The sequence below is a fragment of the Muscardinus avellanarius genome (assembly GCF_963383645.1).
Source record: "Muscardinus avellanarius genome assembly, chromosome: 11".
Taxonomy (NCBI): Eukaryota; Metazoa; Chordata; class Mammalia; order Rodentia; family Gliridae; genus Muscardinus; species Muscardinus avellanarius.
The window spans coordinates 92,131,361-92,151,999 of record NC_137797.1 but is presented as its reverse complement, the minus strand read 5'-3'; the positions used below and the strand labels follow the sequence as shown (position 1 = coordinate 92,151,999).

The window sequence follows — 20,639 nt, the reverse complement described above, 5'->3', positions numbered from 1 at the left end:
GTTATTTATGAGTACTGTTGTAGACTCCAGCTGCATGGATGCTAATGAGCACTTGAATTCTTTACCAAAATTATCAATTGAGATAGAGACGTCCCTGAGTATCAGACTCTTGTGCGTAAGGAGGAGCAGAGTCCTCTTCATCCCGGGAGACTCCTGACTCTGACGTGGGCACACACTGTGGAGTTATTTTTACTGTGTTGTGAGATCTATCCATGACTCTCCATCCTGGCAGAACTGATTTATGGACCACACTAGGTCCAGGGTTCCTCTGCGGCAAGAAGAGGAAAGCAAGGAGACCAGGTCTCTGGGGGCTTCTCTGGAGAGTGATCCCTGCCCAGGGCCCCGGGCTGAACTGAGGAGGACGAGCCGGAGCATGCCGAGCAGGAGAAGGAGGCCTGCAGGCTGGTGGGACATCACCGTCTACTGGAAAGCCTGGGACCCTGCTACATGAACCTGGATCTCCACTCCTTGGTGTGGAAGCCAGTGCTTGGCTCGAAGTAACACATCCCAGTCTTCTCAGCTGGCTGGATACAAGGTTTTGCATTTTCTTTGGTGGGCCGGGCTTCATGCATTAAGTCCACATCAGGTGAGGAACAAAACCAAGAACACCCACATCCTCCTCTTCCTCGCCCAGCCCATCTCTTCCTTTGAAGGTCATCACTGAGCCGATGGATAAGCTGTCATTTGGAGGCTGTAAAGGTCCTGAAAAAGGAGACCTACTTCTCTGCCTGCCCCCTACTCTCCCCACAAGAACTTCATTCCTCCAGGACTAGATAAATCCATCTCGACACCAGGCACATCCCATGAAGACAGCCATCGGTCAGGGCTCCAGCACGATCACATGGCGGTCCCTGCTCTTGGCTGACCTTTACCAGTTTTTGTTTATTTACTTACTTTGGTACTGGAGGCTGAAACCAGGGGCATTCTACCTTTGAGATACACTCCAGAACTATTTTCTTGGAAACAGTGTCTCACTAAATTGCTGAGGGCCTCGCTAGGTTGCTGTGGCTGGCTCAGAGCCTGCGATCCTCCTGTCTCAGCCTCTCAAGTACTGGGATTACAGGCATGCACCACTGCACCCGGCTCCTTCACTGGTTCTTTTAAGTCCCACACACAGCCTGCCTGCCAAGAGATGTGGTACCACACAGCCCTCTGCCGTGATAGAATAAGGAAGGGGAGAGAGGTCACCACCTGGTATTGTCTGTAAAGAGATGAAGGTTCCCCATTCAGAGCCTGAATGAGGCTCTGGATGCCTAAGAAAGCAGAGATCAGTTGCTCCAAGCCTGAGGCTGGGGCTGGGTGGATGCAAGTCCTGAGCCAGCAGGGCTTCCTGGGCGGTGGCTCAGAGATGACTCAGGCATTCCCTCGCCTTCTCCGTGCCCACCAGGTCAGAGCCCAAACACACAGACTTCTGGGAGCAGTGGCAGGAGGGCACCACACTCTCCGGTGCTTCCCCGCCAGGATGGCAGGCACCAACTACATGGCTCCCCGTGTCGCATTCCAGCGTCTACTCCGCCCTGGTGTGCCTCAGTCCCCCAGCCCCAGAGCTCCTCCAACTCTACCTTGAATGAGTGAGAACCGAGAGGAGCCATAAACCCCACCTCAGGAGATGGTATGGGCTCCGAGGATGAATGGCATGGGCAGGAGGGAGCCCAGGGAACTAAGGACAGGAGGAGCATGTAGGGAGCAGGCTGGGGGCCTGCTCGGTGCAGTTCTGTGATGGTTCCTTGTGGTACAACCTCCCTTGTTCCCAGGCAGTTCTCCTAGGGAAGTGATGGGTGGGAGAGGAGGAGGAGAAGGAGGAGGAGGAGGAGGAGGAGGAGGAGGAGGAGGAGTCCCCGAGCTTGCCATCAAGAGATGATGGGGCCTGAGGTTTTGTTCTACATGGAAATGGCAAGTTGAAAGACGGGCTGGAGAGCAGGCGCCAGCCGCAGGGCTGCCCTAAACAAAGGTGCTTTCCTTCCGTTTAACAGGAAGCCCCAGACCTCAGTGATTCAGGGACCCAAAAAACCCTGCTGGAGAAGGAGCTGAATCCAGGCAAGGTGATGCGAAACTGGCCCCCACGGTCTGGAAGGTGAGCTCTCCTCCAGAACAAGCCTGCTCACAAGGGCCCAGACGGTACCTGCTTCGCCTCGGAGCGCCTTCTCCACTGCAACCCCTCTCTCCTCCAGCTGCCTCTGCTTCTCCTCCACCTGCTCCAGCTGCCGCTGGATGATCTGTCAGACAACAGCAGTATGAGCACTCTGGTCTCTAGCTTTCAAGAGGAAAAGTAAACTGTACAGGCCCAAGAAGGGAGAAAGATGACGTCAGGGTGTTGGAAAGGGCACTGAGTGCAGACATTTGCCTGTATCTGAATCCTCGGAGCCTTGTTGCCAGGCACTGCCTGGCGGCTGTTCTCTGCCCATGGTGTGCAGATGTAGCTGAAGCAGGCACCAGCTCCCCACCCGGAACAGTTCAAAGGCAGGAGGTGGAGGTCAACTCCTGCAGGAAGCACTTACCTACTACTACTACTTCAGACTTTTCTGTTACAACACTTAGAAATCCTATTTTTAAAAACCTAGAATTGTCTAGGATATGGAGCCTGAAAATGGAGGCCGATCCTCGGGTCATTTCTGACCTCTCCTGTGAAGTTCCAGGCCCCTAAAAGACTGGCTGGCCACAACTCAGTCTTGACACTACTGCTTACAAGTAAAGTGGACTAGATGACTTTACTCATTTTTGTCTTTTTCAATTTTTTTTGTAGTACTGGGGATTGGATCCAGGGGCATCCTACTCTGAGTTACACCCTCAGCCCTTTTTAGTTTTTTTTTTAAATTAATTTTATTTTTTTTATTTTTGGTGGTACTGGGGTTCCTGGAAGCCTGTCTACCTCCGGGCTACACTCCCAGACCTATTTATTTTTATTTGGAAACAGGGTCTCCTAAGCCAGCTCGGCTGGCTTCGAACCTGCACGATCCTCCTGTCTCCGCCTCCCAAGCACTGGGATTACAAGTGTGCGCCACCACGCCTGGCTTTTTTTAAATTTTAAAACAGGATCTCAATAAGTTACTGTACTCCGGGCCTTGAATCTGCAATCCTCCTGTCTCAGTCTCCCAAGTACTGGGATTACAGATGTGCACCATCATGCCCGGCTACTAATTGATTTTATAATGACAATCCTAGACCAAGGAATTTAGAAAAGTCAAGAGTGTGGCTCTTCCCTTTCTGCCGATAGCTCCACAAAGACGGGGCCCCCGCAGCTGCACAGAGCGGAAGGCCCTTTGGGGCTGGTATCTTGGAAGACAGGGACGCCTGTCTGCCTCTGCTCCGTCTTCTTCACCCTTCCTCCTGTGGACAAGGGCATTGGGCGCACAGGGAGGTGAGGCTGCGTCCCTCTGCCTGTGCTCCTACCTGGGCTCGGTGCAGCCGCTTGAGCTCCTCCTGCTTGGCCTGTCTCCGAGCCGCCTTCTGCACACGCCGGGTCAGCTTGGCATTCAGCTCTTCCTCTGTGTAGGTTCTTGGCTGGAGAGAATAAGAGAGACCTACTTAGCCAGGTGCACGCAGGCTGGCGATCTGTTTGGGTGGCAGGCTGGCAGTGGCATGGAGAAGGCTATCTCCTGAGTGGACGCTGCCGCCTGGCAAACAGCTGGGCACAGATGTGCAGACCCTGCAGCTGCAGTTCAGACAGAGAATTCCCTGGCACCTGTGCCTGCTGGAGTCCCAAATGCCACAAGGCACACCTGAAGACCCACGAAATGAGACATTTCCCCTCTGTGACAAAGAAAAAAAAGAGGCTGTGCGGGGACTGAGTGATAGGAGTCAGAACAACCAAGGGACACATTTTCCTTTATCATCAAGATCACTTGGTTCCTATTTAAGGCTGTTGGCGCTTAATTAATTAATTGGCACTGGGGATTGAACCCCGGGACATTCTTTCTCTGAGCTACAATACACCCCCAGCCCTACTTCATTTTTTATGTTGAAACAAGGTCTCATTAAGTTGCAGAAGGCCCAAGTTGCTGAGGCTGGCCTCGAACCTGTGATATTCCTGTCTAAGCCTTCCCAAGTATTGGGATTACAGCTGTGTGCCACTATGCCTGGCACTGTCTGTACTTTTAAGACCTCATGGGAGTAATAATATCAGAAAATGCTTCCCCAAGCCTCCTGCTTCTGAGGCATACATGAAAGGGGAAAAGAGAAAAATCAGGATCTTTTTATTTTATTAGTATCAAAAGCTACTTTCTTCATATATGATGAGTGGAATTCATATAGTTCTTTTAAAAACATCTGAAGTAGTGAAAACAGAGATGCTTCTATTTTAAATCGGAGTAAACTCTAAACTAATACAGGCTGAAGAAGGAACAGCCTGCGGGGTCTGCAGAGGCAGCAGTTATACCAAGAGGAGGTGGCCCTGTCAGGGTGGCTGTGGCTGGGGCCGTCAAGAATGGGGGAGGCGACTGGGCAAACCCAGTGCCAACGTGGCAGCGAGGGCTCCGGGGGGCGCCCCATGCTTTCAATAGACACGGGGTGACCACCGAGAGGCACGTGTTGTGGGGCTGCCTTCATGAACCCCTCTTTATTGCTCCTAAGAACACCAGACAAGGAGACTTTTATGGACTTTAAAGGAGACGTCCGTAGTGAATCTTGTCATTTAAAGCAACATGGGTACACGTGCAGACTTTACATCAAGTAAATTAAGGTTGATAAGTCAGTTACTGCAGCATCTGATTCACATGTGAAATCTGAAAAAGTTGAATCAACTGTAGAGTAAAGTAGCAGTTTCCGTGGACTGTGCTTTGGGAGGATGCTGGTCAAAGACAGCGGAACTTTATTTTGACGGGCACAAGAAATCAAGAGTTGTGCGGTACAACATGGCGAGTGCAATATACTGTATCCTTGATAAATGTTCTAGGTACAAAAATGATAGTTATACAAAATTATGCGTGTGTTTATTAGCTAAATCTAGCTAGATTACTAAATCGAGCTAATAAACACATGCATAATTTTATTAGCTAATAAACACATGCATAATTTTATATAATTATAAAGCTTCATTATACATTTCACCATGTGTATGTACTTCAGAATATCATGATGTCCATTGTTAATGCATAAAATTTAACTTGTCAAAGCAGTCAAAAAAATTTTTTTTTAATTAAGGGGGTGAAGAGACTTTCAAGTTCATCTCAGGGTCCAGACTCGTCCTCTTTCCTGTAAGGCTCAAATGATAATGGGGAGGTCTAGTGAAGAGGCAACGGTCATCCTCAAGGACCATGGCGGTGTGCCAGTGCCCCAGCCGCTCACCCTGCAGTCCAGAGCAGAGGGGGACTGCCCCTCACTCGGTGCCCAGACCTGCAGGGGCAGCTCTGCCCCCCCACCCTGGCACCTGGAGCAAAATGACCACATGCACTCCAGCCCGTGAAGAGTGGGCATCTCACCCTCCTTCTCCCTCGTGACACAGCTAGAGGAAGCCCGGCTGCTGCAGCCACATGCACGTGTGGACGGTTAGTGAGGACGGGGCCGCAGGCTGGCAGGGGCTGTTCTGGGTGGTTAATCACAGACAGGCATGCAGCGAGGAGCGGCTAGTGGGAACGAGACACTACCTTTGATGAATAGGATCTCCTGAATGCCAAGGCGTGTGGTACATAGACCGACTTTTAAGGAGATGGCAACGGAAAACAAAACAGAATAGTAATGATAATGATGATTAAAAAATTAAAACAGAACACAGGAATGGAATAAACTTGGAAGTTTAAAACAAACACATGAGATTAAAACACACGGTTATTTTCCACAGTGTCACACAGGACTGCACGAGGAGGATCCCGGGTGTACAAAACTGACCAGTCGCTCGTGGAGAATCCCAGTTTTGGGTAAGACCGAGATTCACTTATTTTAACTGAGTAGAAACGGCTTCTTCCTCACCATTTCCCCATTTTCTCTTGTCTCAGTATCCCTTGAGCCGAGGTCAAAGCTGCTGACATGCATGACCGTGGTGCCAGCTCTCCTTCAGTAACCCATTCCTATGTGGAAATTTATTGCACTTCCTGCTGCTGAGTGGTCATGGAACAGGGTGAGGGGGAAGATTCCTGATGGCTGACAGAGGGAAATGGGGCACTGACCCTCACATCCTTCCTCAACGGCTGTGCCCTCCTCGCAGTGTGCGTTCACAGTGCCACCCAGTTGCCCCGGGACGGGGGACGAGGGCCACTGCTCCATTACAGCTGCTGGAGAGAACTGACACCGCACAAGCCACCCGTACTCCCAGAAGCATCTCAGGCAGCAATGCTAGGCAACCTCTCTTCACTCTACTAAACACTGAATGGAAGCTGCTCAGAGCGCTGTGGTCAGTTCCACTTGTTCTTCCGGTCTTCTCACCAGCCACATTAAGTAGCTCAGAGGCCATGAGGGGCCAGGGAGGGAGGTGGCTCTGGTCTGGTGGCTCACAGGATGGGGAGGTTCTAAGAGCAGCTGCAATGCCTTGCCCCCTTGCCCTTCTCTGTCCATCGTGGGCACGACATAGTAAGGGCCCACATGTCATACCTGTGCTGGCCTGGGGAAGAATCGATTTGCCTCCTTTATCTGAGCACGGACATCCTACCTCAGGCTGGCTCATCTCTGACAAAGCAGAGCGAGGGGAAGAATTCCAATCTTAGAAATGGGCCCGTTTTAACAAGAAAAAGGTCAGATGATACACCCAAACAGCAGGGAAAAAAACCTCACAGGTCTAGGTAACTGCAACCTGAGGAACGGGCTGCCGTCTGTACCTGCCGGCTGTACACGTTAGGTGGGTGGGGCAGCGAGTAATCGCTTCCATAATTTACTGATGTCTGGGGCTGGTACTAACTTGGTAGCGGTGGCAACCAGAGGAATAAAGCCAGGAGAGGCCTTCGGTGTGCCTGAGTGAGGCCGGGCTGCAGCCGTGAGCAGCACAGGCCCAGTGCTCTCCAATGGGCCACAGCGACCAAGAAGCAGCTGTGTTGGTTGTAATTTAAGTCAGATGGAAGCAAATAAAAAGGGGCAATGTGAGTTATGTGCTCTTGGCAGGGCTGTGGGTGGTTGCAAAATACCTGCATTATCTTAATTTTTTTGTGTAACAATTTTTTTTGGGGGGAAGACTCTGGGCCGAACTCAGAGTATTCTATCTCTGAGCTACATTCCTAGGCCTTTTTTTTTTTTTTTATGTGTTTGAAATAGGGTCTTGCTAAGTTGTTGAGAGTCTCACAAAGTTTCTGAGGCTGGCCTCGAACTTGCAATTTTCCTCTCAGCCCCTAAGTCCTGAGATTGCAGGTGTGTGCCACCATGCCTGGTAATAAAGATCTTAAACAAAAATAAAAGTGATTTTTAATTGCTATTACTAGTGCTTGACTTGGAGCTTCTGTCTGTGACGCAGGAGGAGCCATTTCTACTCCACAGTGGCTCTGTGGCCTGGTACAAGTGCCTGGAGGTATTCCTCTTTTTTTTGGTACACGGGGCAGAACCCAGGGCTACACCCTCAGAGCCCTTTCTATATTTTATGTCGAAATAGGGTCTCACTAAATTGCTGAGGTTGGTCTCGATCCTGTGATCCCGTCTCAGCCTCCCAAGTACTGGGATTGTAGGTATGTGCCACCATGCTCAGTATGGCTTCCCTCTTGAATCTCATTTTCACTTTTGGTCTCCCTGTTCCCCATACTTCTTATTGACAAATTTGAAACCTAAAGAAATGTTGAAAGAAGGCAATGCGTGCCTGAACACTCATCACTTAGAGTTCCCCGGTGTTCATACTCTCTGGCAGAGTTCATGTCTGTGCAATCTTGACGCACAGCCTTTTGGTTTTCTGAACTGTTTGTAGGCATCATAAACCTTCACCCCTGAGTACTGTGCTTCCTCCTAAGGCCACAGGCATTCTCCTACATAGTTACAGTGCCTCTGTCACTCGTGAGGCACTGGCACTGATCAATTTATACAGTGCACTCATCACTCATGATTAGATGCCCTTAACTGTTCCAGAAGCCCTCTTTCTGGTTTTTGTTCCACTTCAGCCTCCATGTCTTAAACACACCGGTGCCTGCCCTCCCTGGGTGCCCGGGAGGCCCTGGAGAGCCTGTGGTCAGTGGAGGCTGTGCTGAGATGTTGGCCTGGGCACAGCAGTGTGGGAAACCCGCTGCTCTGCACTCTGGCAAGGTGTTTCATTAATTCACTGAGAAGCAGTGGAGAGATGAGACCACAACAGCGACCACAGCTGAAAGCTTTTGACCATTCGTGACAGGAACCGTCTGAACATGTGCATACTGAACTAGGACCACGTTCTCCTTTCTTCAGAGCCCACGGGACTCCTTAAGGCAGCTCCTACTCCGCAGTGAGGGGATGTATTTAGACACACAGGGAAACCCAGAAGCAATCCTTGGCTCGGGACTAACCCTACAGCTTGGGAGACCTCTGTGGGAGCACACAACAGGGTGCAGACTGAACTCAGCCGAGGGAGAACTCCCAGATGGTCATGCACAGCTGAGCTGGTGTGACACGAGGCCTGGCTCTGCACACGGTAAGCAGGAGGACAGGCCTGCCATTCTGGGCATCCCTCTAGGAAGTGAGAAAGGGCTGGCGCAGCCCTGGGAGACGAACACTTCAAGAATGGTAGAAGATGCAGGATGACCAGCTTCTCACATCTGCTACGTTATTAGGAGAGGAGCTGAATCAAGCTGGGAGAAGGGAGCTGCAAACAGGCCCGTGGGGGGGCGCAGAGCCACCACAGCCTTCCCTGGATGGTCTACTGGCCCAAGGCTGTCAATGGAGATGGCAGACCAGGTCTAAGCCCCGGAGGCATTATCAGAAAGGCAAATGATGTGAGGGGAGCTTTTCACTTAAAAGGGGAGGTAGCTGGCAGGCAGCCCTCACCCTAGGCAGGAGGGGGTGCACGCTGCAGGCAGGCGGAGAGGAGGAACAGGACAGCTCACACAGACCATGGCTGCCCGGCACTCTGCTGATGCCTTCCTGGATCCCAGTTCCCAGCCCATTACTGCTGCTGCTACAGGTGGCCCACCAGAACACTCTAGTTCAGCGTATCTAGACAGAGCTACAAGAGTCCGTGAAATTCAAAAGACTGGACAAGCACCCAAGGGAAGCCATCGATGAAGGAACCCTCCACCCGGGGAGCTCAGCTTCTCAGGAGAGCTGAGTGCTCATGCCTCCTGAGCTCTGGAGCGGCGAGGGCCCACATCAGACCTAGCATGCACTCAGGTCAGTCCAGGATCAGTTCTTTTCCACCAACCAACCTTCCTTCCTTCCTTCCTTCCTTCCTTCCTTCCTTCCTTCTTTCCTCTCTCCTTCCCTCTCTCCCTCCTTCCCTTTCTCCCTCCATTTTTTGGGGGGGTGCATATGTGTGTGTCTTACTGGGGATTGAACCCGGAGACATTCTACCCCCGAGCTACAGCCCCAGCCCAATTCTATTTATTTGGAAACAGGGTTTCACTAGGTTGCTGAGAGCCTCCCTAAGTTGCCCAGGCTGGCTTTGAACCTGTGATCTTCCTGTCTGTCTCAGCCTCTCAAGTACTGGGATTATAGGCATACACCACCATGCCCAGCTCAAATAAATCCTTTCTAATGAACAAATCTACCAAGCAGACAGGATGCACCAGGCCTATTCCTGAGCAGGTGACTCAGTCCCACTTCCTGTCCCACAGCCCTGTGCCCCATCCCAGTCTCCATGACCAGGTCTATGAGCAGCCTTTCTCTGTTGCTTGGGCCCTGGCAGATACTGCTTTATGTGGGATTGCTGGGAAAGGACGGCGGATGGGTGGGGCCAGGCTGCTTCCAAAAGGCAATGGGAAGCTTTCTGCTGGGAGCGCCTCCGGCCTTTGCAGAAACCAGGCCTGAGAACTCTTACCATGAAGTGCATCCCTGGCCGCTCAATGAAAAGAGACGGCCTTTTGTTACTTTTCCCTGACCCTGGTCTGGGCTCAGCAGTCCACTACCTGTCTGCTGGGAGATCAGAGGAGGGCGCTAGACTGGCTTTCCCTGTCTCCGACCTTACCACAGAGCCAAGGTCACCCGCTCTCCTGAAGCACCTCTGGCGACTGGACCCACCTACCTCTCGTTTGGACTTCTGAGAGGACCTCTCAAGGATGTCGTCGCTGGAGAGGTCTGAGTCCTCTGAGAAACTCAGCTGGCGCCGGAGCTGCAGCTCTGTGGGGTGAAAAGAGGCCCAGTGAGAACATCGCTGACACCCCAACTTCCATGCTCATGGGCACAGTCAGGTAGTTGGGGGTCTGCTTCCCAGTTTGTGATTTTCCTCCCATTTTGGGGACCCATGGACATGGGTACTGACAGTGTCCCTGCAGGGGCACAGCCAACACTAGACAGACCCTGCCCCCCGACCCCGGCAGGACTGCCCTCTGCCCTACTCAAAACCAGGCCCACCTTTGTACCTTTGGTGACTCGGGAAGAGAACCAACCTCCAAGCCTTCCCTGCCCGGTTTCAAGCTGACTTTAGAGCTATTTTATAAAGTGGGACTCCGCTCCAGGAAGCCGTGGTTCAGTTCCCTCCTCTCCTAAGAGTCCTTGGGGAACGGGCATGTGAAACTGGATCTTTTTGAGAACTAACTACAAGAGACTGCGTTCCTCAGCCTCTGTCCCTCGAGGGCCCCTTGGCTGCTGACCTACCTGCTCTCACGATAGGAGACGCCCTGTGCTTGCCGGAGTCCACGGTGGCACCGCTGGACGGGGTGCTGGAGCAGGACTTCTCATCGCTTTTCTTCTTCTTGTCCTTCTTGTACCCAGAGAAGACAGACTTCCACAAGGACTTGGGCTTGGTGGCCGCCTCCTCCAGGAGATTGGCGCTGGGTTTCTCGAGGGGCCGGCCCTCCCCTTTGGACTTCTTCTCTTTCTTGTTCCTGCGGGGGGAGAAGAGGGAAGACCTTTTCTTGCTCTTCCCACTGGAGCTCTCAGATGAGGTGACGGAGCCATCTGGGCCCCCCGAGTCTGACGGAGCGGAGAAGACCTCCTCACTTGTGGCTTCATGCTTCAGGGTGGGCTCCTCGGAGCCTCTGAGACCTGGGCGCCTGGGGGAGCCAGATGCAAGTTCTCTGCCCTGGGAGGGTGCTGAGGATGCCTTGCGGGACCTGGAGGCCCCCGCGGCCATCTCCATCGCCTGCATCCTACTCAGCTGCTTGGCCATGGCGTCTCTCAGTGCCTGGCTCTTCACGGACTTCTCCCGGGCTCGCATGCGCTCCTCGGCCAGCTCCTTGGCTTCCGGAGAGACCAAGGGCAGCCCCCTTTTCTGTGGCTGAACACTGCCCTCCAGAGAAGGCAGCCGCCCGTTCTCTTTGGCCAGGGGGGGCTGTGGGGGCCTCTCTGTGCGGGGCCAGCAGGAAGGGGGCGTGAAGAACTTCTCCTGAAGGCTCGAGTCCTCGGTCTTGTCATCGTAGGTGTCCTCCACGTCATCGGCAAAGGGGATCTCATCCACGCTCTCCACAAATGACTTCCGCACCTCCTCCCTGGGGGGCTGGGCAGGCTCCCGCGGGGGCCGGATGAACGAGGCAGGCGGGGGAGGCGGGACGATGGAGGCCTTGGGCTGGGCGTCCCTGAGCTCAGACACCTGGCAGGGCTTCCTTCGGAGGGTGGCGGGCTCCTCGTCCGGGGGTGGTGGTGGGGGTGGGCTGGACGGTGGGGTGAGCATGGTGGAGTCGGAGGTGTTGAAGCTCTGGCTGCCCAAGGTCTTCATGTTGGAGGAGCTGCCGTGGAGGCCCAGGCCGGAGCTGCTGGACAGATCCCGCCGTTCCTCGTGGGAGCTCCTCAGCTCTCTGTCGGACGGCGACTTGGGAGTTAGCAGGGAGGGCTGGTCACCATCTGCCTTTGGCAGGCCCAGCCTTTTAGGAACAGGTGGAGGCTTCAGGAGACGCAGCCCCTCGTCCTGAGGGGACTTTTCAACCGAGTAGGACTTCAGGGACACTGGCTTGAAGGCAGGCGAGGGGAAGCTGGGCTCGGGCCCCTTGCTGCGCTCCACAGGCGTGAGCCCGAGGCTGCGGCGGATCTCGGCGCTCTTCATCCAGAACTCCTCCACCAGGTCGCTCCGCTTCAGGGCCTCGTCCACAGCAAGGGGGCTGCCCAGTTTGTCCTTGGGGTCACCTTGGCTCTTCATGGGGAGGGGTGTCAGAGGGGTGGAAGCTTTGGCTGGAACAGGCTGGAACCGTATGGGGGACTCAGTGGGGGACGGGATGGTGGCCTCTGCGCAGGGCTGAGGCTGGGAGCAAATGGGGAGCTGGGTGGAAGGGGGCATGGAGGGGGCCACGGGTGCCCCGAGTGGGGAGCCCACTGGCGAGGTAGGCGTCCTGGGTTCCGGCAGAGCCACCGGCTGCGATCGGATGGGAGAGTGTACGGGCTTCTGATCTGGGGGGGCTTCGGCTTTAGGTTTCTCTTTGGGGAGCAGAAGCTCAGGGAAAAGGCGCTCCTCAGGGGATTTCACCTTGATGGCAACAGAGGCAGGCGAGACTCGAGCCCCCTAGAGAGAGGGAAGACAGAGCTGCTTACAAAGCAAGCGTTTCCACGGCCAGCGACATCCCTCGGGGAGATTCTTCTCAAAGGGCCTGTGTGTGTCAAAATAAATTTCTCTCTCCGTGGTTTTAGCTATGATTCCGGTGGCTCCAAGAGAACCCTTTCATTTTCTGCTCTACCTGTTCAGTTTTTAGAAGCACTCTTAGTTTGAGTAGACTAAGCTTTCAGGGTTTGGTTCATCTCAAATACATCCTATGTCCTTTGTTCGCTGAAACAAACACTGGCCAAAAGACACTGATGAATTTGGCTTTTACCCCAACTAGCCATCTCCAAAGCTCTGTAGTCCCTGACATACCAACACGGGGCCCAGGACAGTGAGGTTTAAAATACTTAGTGGAGCCTGTTTTACAATCATACTGTCCTTCCCAGGATACATCTGTGTGCTCAAGGATGCACACAGATCCTTCCGTGGCTTATTCCAGCATTCTCAGCAAATAAAGCCCTCCCATTTCACAGATTAAAAAATCACTGAACTGCTGGTAGTGCAAGTCTGTGATCCCAGATACTGGAGGGGCTGAGGCAGGAAAATCATAAGTTGGAGGCCAGCCTAGGCAACTTAGAGAGACCCTGTCTCAAAAAAACCAAACCAACCAACCAAAGAAACAAACAAAAGAGAGTGTAGAGTTCAGGGCATGTGCCAAGCCGTAGGTTCCATCTCCAGCACCAAAAACAAATAAACAAACAAATAAATAAAATCAATGAACCATGCAATCAAGTTTCATGTCCTAAGCCTCATTCCCTGTTCTGTCCTCCACATGGTATTTCCCAAACCATGGTTCATGGGGCAAGGTTATCATTTATTTAGGTAGCGTTCTCTGACAAAATTCACATACCAGTGGGAATTTGGAGAGAGAAAAAGTCTCTCTGTCTCTCTCTTTTTCTCTCTTCTCTCTCCATCCTTTCCCCTTGTACCTGGAATTGAACCCAGGGGCATTCTACCTCTGAGATACACCCCAAATCTTTTTATTTTATTTTGAAACAGAGCCTCACTAATTGCTAAGTTGCTGAGGCTGGCCTCAAACCGACGATCCTCCAGCTCTAGGTTCCCAAGTACTGGAATTATATGCATGCACCACCCTGACTTGGAGCAGATTTTTCATTTAGTGACTTCTGAAGTGCTTAGGATTAAATTCAGGGGGGTCTCAAATGTGCTAGGCATCTGCTCTACCACTGAGCTACTCCCAGCCCCAACATATTTTTAATTTAAATAGTTATGCATGAAGTAAAATGTATCCATCATAATAGACTCACAATCCCACAAATATTGCTTTAATTTAAAAACAAATTTTCAGAGCCGGGTGTGGTGGTGCACGCTTGTAATCCCAGCATTTGGGAGGCTGAGACCGGAGGATCGCGGTTCGTGGACAGCCTCAGCTACTTCGTGAGGCCCTTTGCAACTTAGTGAGACCCTGTTTCAAAATAAAGAATAAAAAATAGGGCTGGGGGTGTAGCTTGGAGGCCAAATGCCCCTGGGTTCCATTCCCAGACCCACAAATAAATAAATAAATAAATAAATAAATAAATAAATAAAAACAAATTTTCAGCCAGGCACACGCTTGTAATCCCAGTACTTGGGAAGCTGAGAGAGGAGGATCCAGGATCGCAGACAGCCTCAGCTACTTAGTGAGGCCCTCCACAACTTAGTAAGACCCTGTTTCAAAATAAAGAATAAAGCCGGGTGTAATGGCACACACTTGTAATCCCAGCATTCGGGAGGCTGAGACAGGAGGATCGTGGTTCGCGGCTAACCTCAGCTACTTAGTGAGGCCCTTGCAACTCAGTGAGACTCTGTTTCAAAATAAAGAATAAAAAACAGGGTTGGCGGTGTCACTTGGAGGCAGAATGCCCCTGGGTTCTATCCCCAGTACTGCCCCTCCCCCCAAACAAAGAATAAAAAACCGGACTCGGGCTATAGCTCAGAGGTAAATGTCCCTGGGTTCAATCCTCAGCACCACAATAAATAAGTAAATAAAAAAAAAATAAATTTGCCCATCTACCAGGAGGACTGAGCTGGAACCCTGTGGTGGTTCCTACTGTAATACTTAACTACTGTACTTAGCACGAGGAGTGAAAAAATGCTTAACTTTCCTGAACGGGGTCCAGTCGGCCACTCCTCCAGTCCTCAGAGGGCATATGGCAGGAGTTACTACGTCCTCTCAGGGCCCCGCTGGCTCCTCTTCTCCCATGCTGAGCCCCATATCCTTACCTCTGCCACTGGGCTGTGTGCTGGGGTGAAAAGAACAGCTTGTTCCTGAGGAGACCGAATGGGGCTGGAGACCTGGGAGGGATCTGAAAAGAAGGAACACAGGGATTTTCAAGAGGAAACCAGCCCTGCCAGCCCAAGGAATGCTACGGGACCTGCAGGCAGCTCTGCAGAGGCTGGAGGTGTGGCAGAGCCAATTCTCGCTGGGTCTGCCCTCAGGCTGTTCTAGAAAGAACCCTCCTTAGAAGCGAGGTGGTTCTGAAATGCGCTTCTCCAAGCGCCACCGGTCCCTCCCTCAGCTGGGTACAATCTGGGCCCCAAGCTTGGAGAAGTGCCTTCTACCATTTCATGGTCCCAGATGACACCGGAGCCACAGCAGAAGGGGGAGAGGAGGAACCCTGGCCACTTGCAGCGCTGTCTTGCAGCACCAGCTCTGCGCTCAAGGTCCCAACCCTGCGCCACCCACACACTTGCGGCCCTCGAAGGCATTCTGGAAGCTCTGTCTCCCTCCAGGAGCAGCGGACCTACCTCTCCGTTGTCGTGTTGGTGAAACAGGTGGTTCCTCCTCGTTTTCCGATACCCTCAGCTCCAGCTCTGCTTCCACCTCGGCCTGGCGCCGCAAGCGCAGCTCTGTTTCGGCATCCGATGGGATATCGTCAGACCAGTGCTGATCTGGTGGAGAGAGGAGGTCACAAGTAGGTGTGTGTCTTGAGCCAGACTGTGCTTTTCTTTTCTTTTCTTCTTTCTTTCTTTCTTTCTTTCTTTCTTTCTTTCTTTCTTTCTTTCTTTCTTTCTTTCTTTCTTTCTTTCTTTCTTTTTGTGGTACTGGGGTGGAACCCAGAGGCTTTCTACCTCCAGGCTACACTCCCAGACCTATTTTATATTTTATTTGGAAACAGGGTCTAAGTTGCTGAGAGCCTCACTAAGTAGCTGAGGCTGGCTTTGAACCTGTGTGATCCTCCTGTCTCAGCCTCCCAAGTGCTGGGATTACAAGCGTGCGCCACCATGCCCGGCCAGACTGTAATTTTGTACCTCCTTCTTCCTCAGAGAACAGCCCAGTGGGTCAATGGACTAATGCAGGGTCTCACTAAGTTGCAGAAGGCCTAAGTAGCTGAGGTTGTTTGTGAACCGCAACTCCAGAATGCTGGGATTACAAGTGTGCGACACCATGCCCCGCTTTCCACTTACTTTTTTTTTTTTTTTTTTTGGTGGTACTGGGGGTGGAACCCAGAGGCTTTCTACCTGCGGGCTATACTCCCAAACCTTTTTTATATTTTACTTGGAAACAGGGTCTCACTAAGTTGCTGAGAGCCTCACTAAGTAACTGAGGCTGGCTTCGAACCTGTGCGATCCTCCTGTCTCAGCCTCCCAAGCATGGGGATTACAAGCGTGCGCCACCACGCCCGGCTTCCACTTACTTTTTAAACACATAGACCATGGTATGCGACAGGTCATGAAAGAAGAGAAACTCTGGGTGCACCGGCGGAGGGTGGGCCTTGCCTTCTCCTTTCACCAGTTCCCAGCCCAGGTCTGTACTCCCTCACAGTCTAGCCTCAACTTTGTTCTTATTTCTCTCCAGCCTAGTCCCTGCCTCTTTTCTCCCAAATGAGACTGTAGTACTTAAACTCTTTTTTTTTTTTTTTTTTGGTGGTCCTAGGGAGTGAACACAAGTGTGTTCTACCTCTGAGCCACACTTCCAGGCCTTTTTTACTTTTTCTCTTGAAACAGGGTCTCACCAAGTTGCTGAGGCTGGCCTCAAACCTGTGATTCTCCTGTTAAATACCTTTTCTTTTTTTTTTTTTTTATTGTACTGGGGATGGAACCCAGGTTCTTTTCTACCTCTGGGCTATACTCCCAGACCTGTTTTATACTTTATTGAAAACAGGGTCTCACTAAGTTGCTGAAAGCCTAAGTAGCTGAGGCTGGCTTCGAACCTGTGCGATCCTCCTGTCTCAGCCTCCCAAGCGCGGGGATTACAAGCGTGCGTCACCACACTCGGCTTTCTCTTGTTAAATTCTTAAGTGTATTGTCTCTTAGCCGTCAGAGGCATCTACTGGACTAGAAGCTCTGCGTGAAGCCTGAAGTTTACTCATTTCTCAACCACAGCTCAACGCTCGCCTGCTGCGAGGAAGAAATGACACGTTCAAGTTGCCCGTGGAATAAGGATGGCCGGGAGGCCAAGCGGCTGCCTCTCCTGAGCTTTTGCTTGCAAGTAAGCTGCTTTGATCTTTATTTGCTGAGTTCTAACCACTCTGACCCTGCCCCCTGTATGGCACAGGGGTCACCCCGTACCGTCGTCCAGCTCGGCACCAGTGTCCCCTGGGTCCCCGTCCTCCGCTGCTTCCCCTTCTATCTCTGCCGGCTCCGAGTCCACATCTTCCTCCAGGCCACTCCCATCCAGTGGGGCTGTAAAGCAGAGATTTTCAAGGAAAGAAATAAAAAGGGGGCAGAGGGGAGGGTGCCGGCACGACGGGAGAGGGGTGTGATGGCCACAGGAGAAGGGGAAGTATGGGGAGCACTCTTAAAAGCAGTGTGGGTGCTGAGAAAGGCCCAGGACATTCTCAATGCAAAGTAGGGCCAGGTGGAAGGAGAACCTCACGTCTGAGACGGCCAGACAAGGAACTGCTCTTCAGGTCCAGACCCAGCAGGCACCCACTTGATAGGTGCTGGTCACCGGTGCTCGTGTGCCAGCTACTTTTCTGACCACCTCTCACACATGGCCCTTTAATCCTGATAGTGATACAATTAGAGGGATTCTTTCCTTCCTCCCTCCCCCCCTCCCTTCTTTCCTTTCGTACTGGGAATTGAACCCAAGGACATTCTATCACTGAGCTAGACTCCAGGTCTTTTTATTTTTGAAACGGTCTTGCTAAGTTGCTGAGGCCGGCTTCAAACCTGCGATCCTCCTGTCTCAGCCTTACAGGTGTGTGCCATCGCACCGTCCTGGAGGAACCGTATCTAATGCCTGCGTTTGGGGCGGGAAGACTAAAGCCCATAGGGTTTAGGGACTGGGGCGCATTCGTGCTGCTCAATCTAGAGTCACAGTGGTATGTGCAGGTGACGCAGGAATAATTTCAGGACCCCTGAGGACCCCATCTTTCTCAGTAAAAGAGGCTGCAGCTGTCTGTGGGACAGTTTAGAGAAATACCTATTTTACAGTTCAAGGGGAGGGACTGAGGGAATATGTAAAGTTCCTTTTCGGAGGCAAACGCGGCCCTCTGGGGTTGCAAAATCAGGTGAGGCACTCCATCTTCCTGAGGAGGACCCAGCGCCTCAACGCACACACACCACCCACCCCCTTCTCGGATCCGTCACTCAAGACCAGCAGCATCCATCCGGGGGCCCCAGGGCTTCTCTTAGGGTTCCAAGCACAGCCACCCTCCAAGAATTCCCCAGAGGCTTCACTTCAGGAAACAGGGTTAGGTTCTGATATCAATGCGAGAGCCCAAGGCCCAAGGCAGGAGGGAGCGGAGGGGCTGGCAGTGGCGCAGCTGGGAGAAGTCTTCCCTCCCCTCCTCCTCCTCCTCCTCCTCCTCCCCCTCCTCCTCCCCCCTCCCCCCTCCTCCTCTTCCTCCTCCTCCTCCTCCTCCTCTTCCTCCTCCTCCTCCCCCCTCCTCCTCTTCCTCTTCCTCCTCCTCCCCCTCCTCCTCCTCCCCCTCCTCCTCCTCTTCCTCCTCCTCCTCCTCCTCCTCCTTTTCACAAGGAAAAGGACACAAAATTCATTACATGCCCGCCCAATGTACGGGAGTATTACATTCAGGATGAATTTCTTTTTTGTCTTTGTGGTACTGAGTATTGAACTTAGGAGTGTTCTAACCACTGGGCCATACCCTCAGCCTCCTTCCCTTCTTCCTTTATTTACACTGTCTCATTAAGTTTCTGCAGGCTGGCCTCAAATCTGCAACCCCCCTGTCTCAGTGTGGTACTGGGGTTACCACACCCTGTAACTCAGGGTAAATGTCTTAAAAAGTTGAGCTGACAGTGAAACAAAGCCTGCCACAAAATGGCCAGATGCTCTAGAGAAGGTTTCCTCTCTGTAGAGCAGCCCAATGCCCCTCTGCAGTCCAGAACCTCAGAACGTCAGGAGCCTAAGCAAAAACTGTGAGCAGCCACTGAGGCCAGGTTATAGGGGGTGGGTTTAGGGGGAAGGGACGCTTGGAAGATGCTGGGAATGTTTTATTTTTGGCCTAGGAGGTAGTCGCATGAGTTTCTATTTCCTTAAGAATTCCTTAAACTGTATACTTAGCTTTTATGCACATTGTAAGAGGGTGGATGGTTCAAATCTAGCTTTTGGAGAACTGTGTGGAACAGCGTGGTGGCACAAGCCTGTAATCCCAGTACTTGGAAGGCTGAGACAGGAGGATTGCAGGTTCAAGGTCCTCAGCAACTTAGTGAGACCCTATTTCAAAATCAAAATAAAATAAAAAGAAAAAATAAAAAGGGATGGGAGTATAGTTCAGTAGAAAGCCCCTGGGTCAATCCTTAGTACCACAGAAGCAAAGCAAAGCAAACACTTGTGCTTTGCACTTGGGCAATGAGTTAATCACTGCGCTACACCATGTCTGAGAACAAAAGGTGTGATGGGAACAGAACCTGGACCAGGCCTGTGGAGAGGAGGGCCCTTTATGCCTGAGGCGTTTGCTTTGATCAATCTGTGAGTGGCTGGTGGTCATCTTATGCTTTTGCTGGACGCGAGCACACGCCACTGCTCTGCAAGACTCCCCCCACCCCGCCCCCGCCTCGCCCATCCAGGATCGGCCTGTCCAGCCCTGGTCCCTCCCAGGTAGTTCTCCCACTTCTCGTTTCTACTAAGAAACCTCTGCTGTGGAGCCGCAAGGGCGAGAGTACGCTTCTTGGAGAACCTTGAAAGAAACGATTATCACATATACCAGAACACAAACACGTGAGAACTACCAGCGCAGCAGCAGTGGATGCCGAGACGCAGCCTGAGCGATGGAAATGGCCCCGGGGGATCGAATCTAGGTTAAGATGGAGCGCGGGGTGATGGAAACGGCCACAGAATTGTTGAGCCACACACTACAAAAGCCAGGAATCGCTGTTTCTTTCAGTTGCCAGCTGGGAAGTGCCCCCTCCTCGCCCTGTCCCACTACCCTAGGGACGCACTCTAACCAGGAACACCCAGCAGCTCCTGCTCCCGGGCTCGAGGCTCAGGGCTGATGGCTCGTGTCCAGCTGAGCTGGGCACCCAACGGTGTCCTCTCTCCTATAGCCTCCTCCTGGGAAGCCTCCGCCTGCATGCATGTCTATTTTCCCTGCTGCTGGTGAGGACAATGGAATGGGTTGGTAAAAGCTTAAGAGTGACAGCCCTGCTTGTCTCAGAAGCGAAGGCTAGGACCATGATTCTCCGCGCTCCTTCCAGCAGCGTTGAAGAACATGTGGAGGAGGGGTCTTTGGGTGTTAGAGTGACTGGGGTGGGGGTGGAGACAGCACTTACAGGGTGGGGACTAAGGATGTTAAATACCCTGCAATGAAATGAACTGGCCAGCTGTCCTTCCCAACGTGCAATCTCCCCCTCACTGAGAAACACGTTTCCAGATCAACTTAGGAAAGACGACTAAGGTTTCTCAGTGATCTTGGCCTACGTACTTAAAGAAACATCTGTAGCTGAGCTTGAGGAATCTACCTGGTCTCCTGGTTGTACTCAGCCTGTCCTACCTTTGCTCAGTAATACCCACCAGTCCTCTGCCTTCTTTCTCTGGTAATTTTTCCACAAATGCTCCCCCAACTCTGAGTTTTGTCTGTGTCCTCTGTTAGTCTGGTGGGTTTTGTAGAATATTGCCTGATTCCTCTGCTTCTACACTCATTTGCTATCTGACCTAATTTTTATGGACTTTAAGCCACAGTGCAAAAGTAAAGTTCTTTCAGCTCTGGCCATTATACCCGGTGTCTACCGGCTACAAAAA

General features: G+C 52.2%; 1 protein-coding gene across 4 annotated transcripts in view; it reads right to left on the bottom strand.

Annotated features, from left to right (window-relative positions):
• The window catches only part of MICAL3 (microtubule associated monooxygenase, calponin and LIM domain containing 3), a gene marked incomplete at both ends in the record, with an annotated part of 127,667 nt that overhangs the window by 19,173 nt on the left and 87,855 nt on the right, over positions 1–20,639 (bottom strand). For 2 of the 4 annotated variants that reach the window (XM_080705673.1, XM_080705675.1), the window contains 8 exons: positions 2,123–2,216; positions 3,391–3,501; positions 5,583–5,633; positions 10,052–10,146; positions 10,624–12,460; positions 14,720–14,802; positions 15,245–15,388; positions 17,009–17,122. In XM_080705673.1, the coding sequence (XP_080561799.1) occupies positions 2,123–2,216; positions 3,391–3,501; positions 5,583–5,633; positions 10,052–10,146; positions 10,624–12,460; positions 14,720–14,802; positions 15,245–15,388; positions 17,009–17,122 (2,529 nt within the window). The remainder of the gene's footprint in view (positions 1–2,122; positions 2,217–3,390; positions 3,502–5,582; positions 5,634–10,051; positions 10,147–10,623; positions 12,461–14,719; positions 14,803–15,244; positions 15,389–17,008; positions 17,123–20,639) is intronic. The other 2 variants (XM_080705674.1, XM_080705677.1) reach the window with 1 other exon arrangement.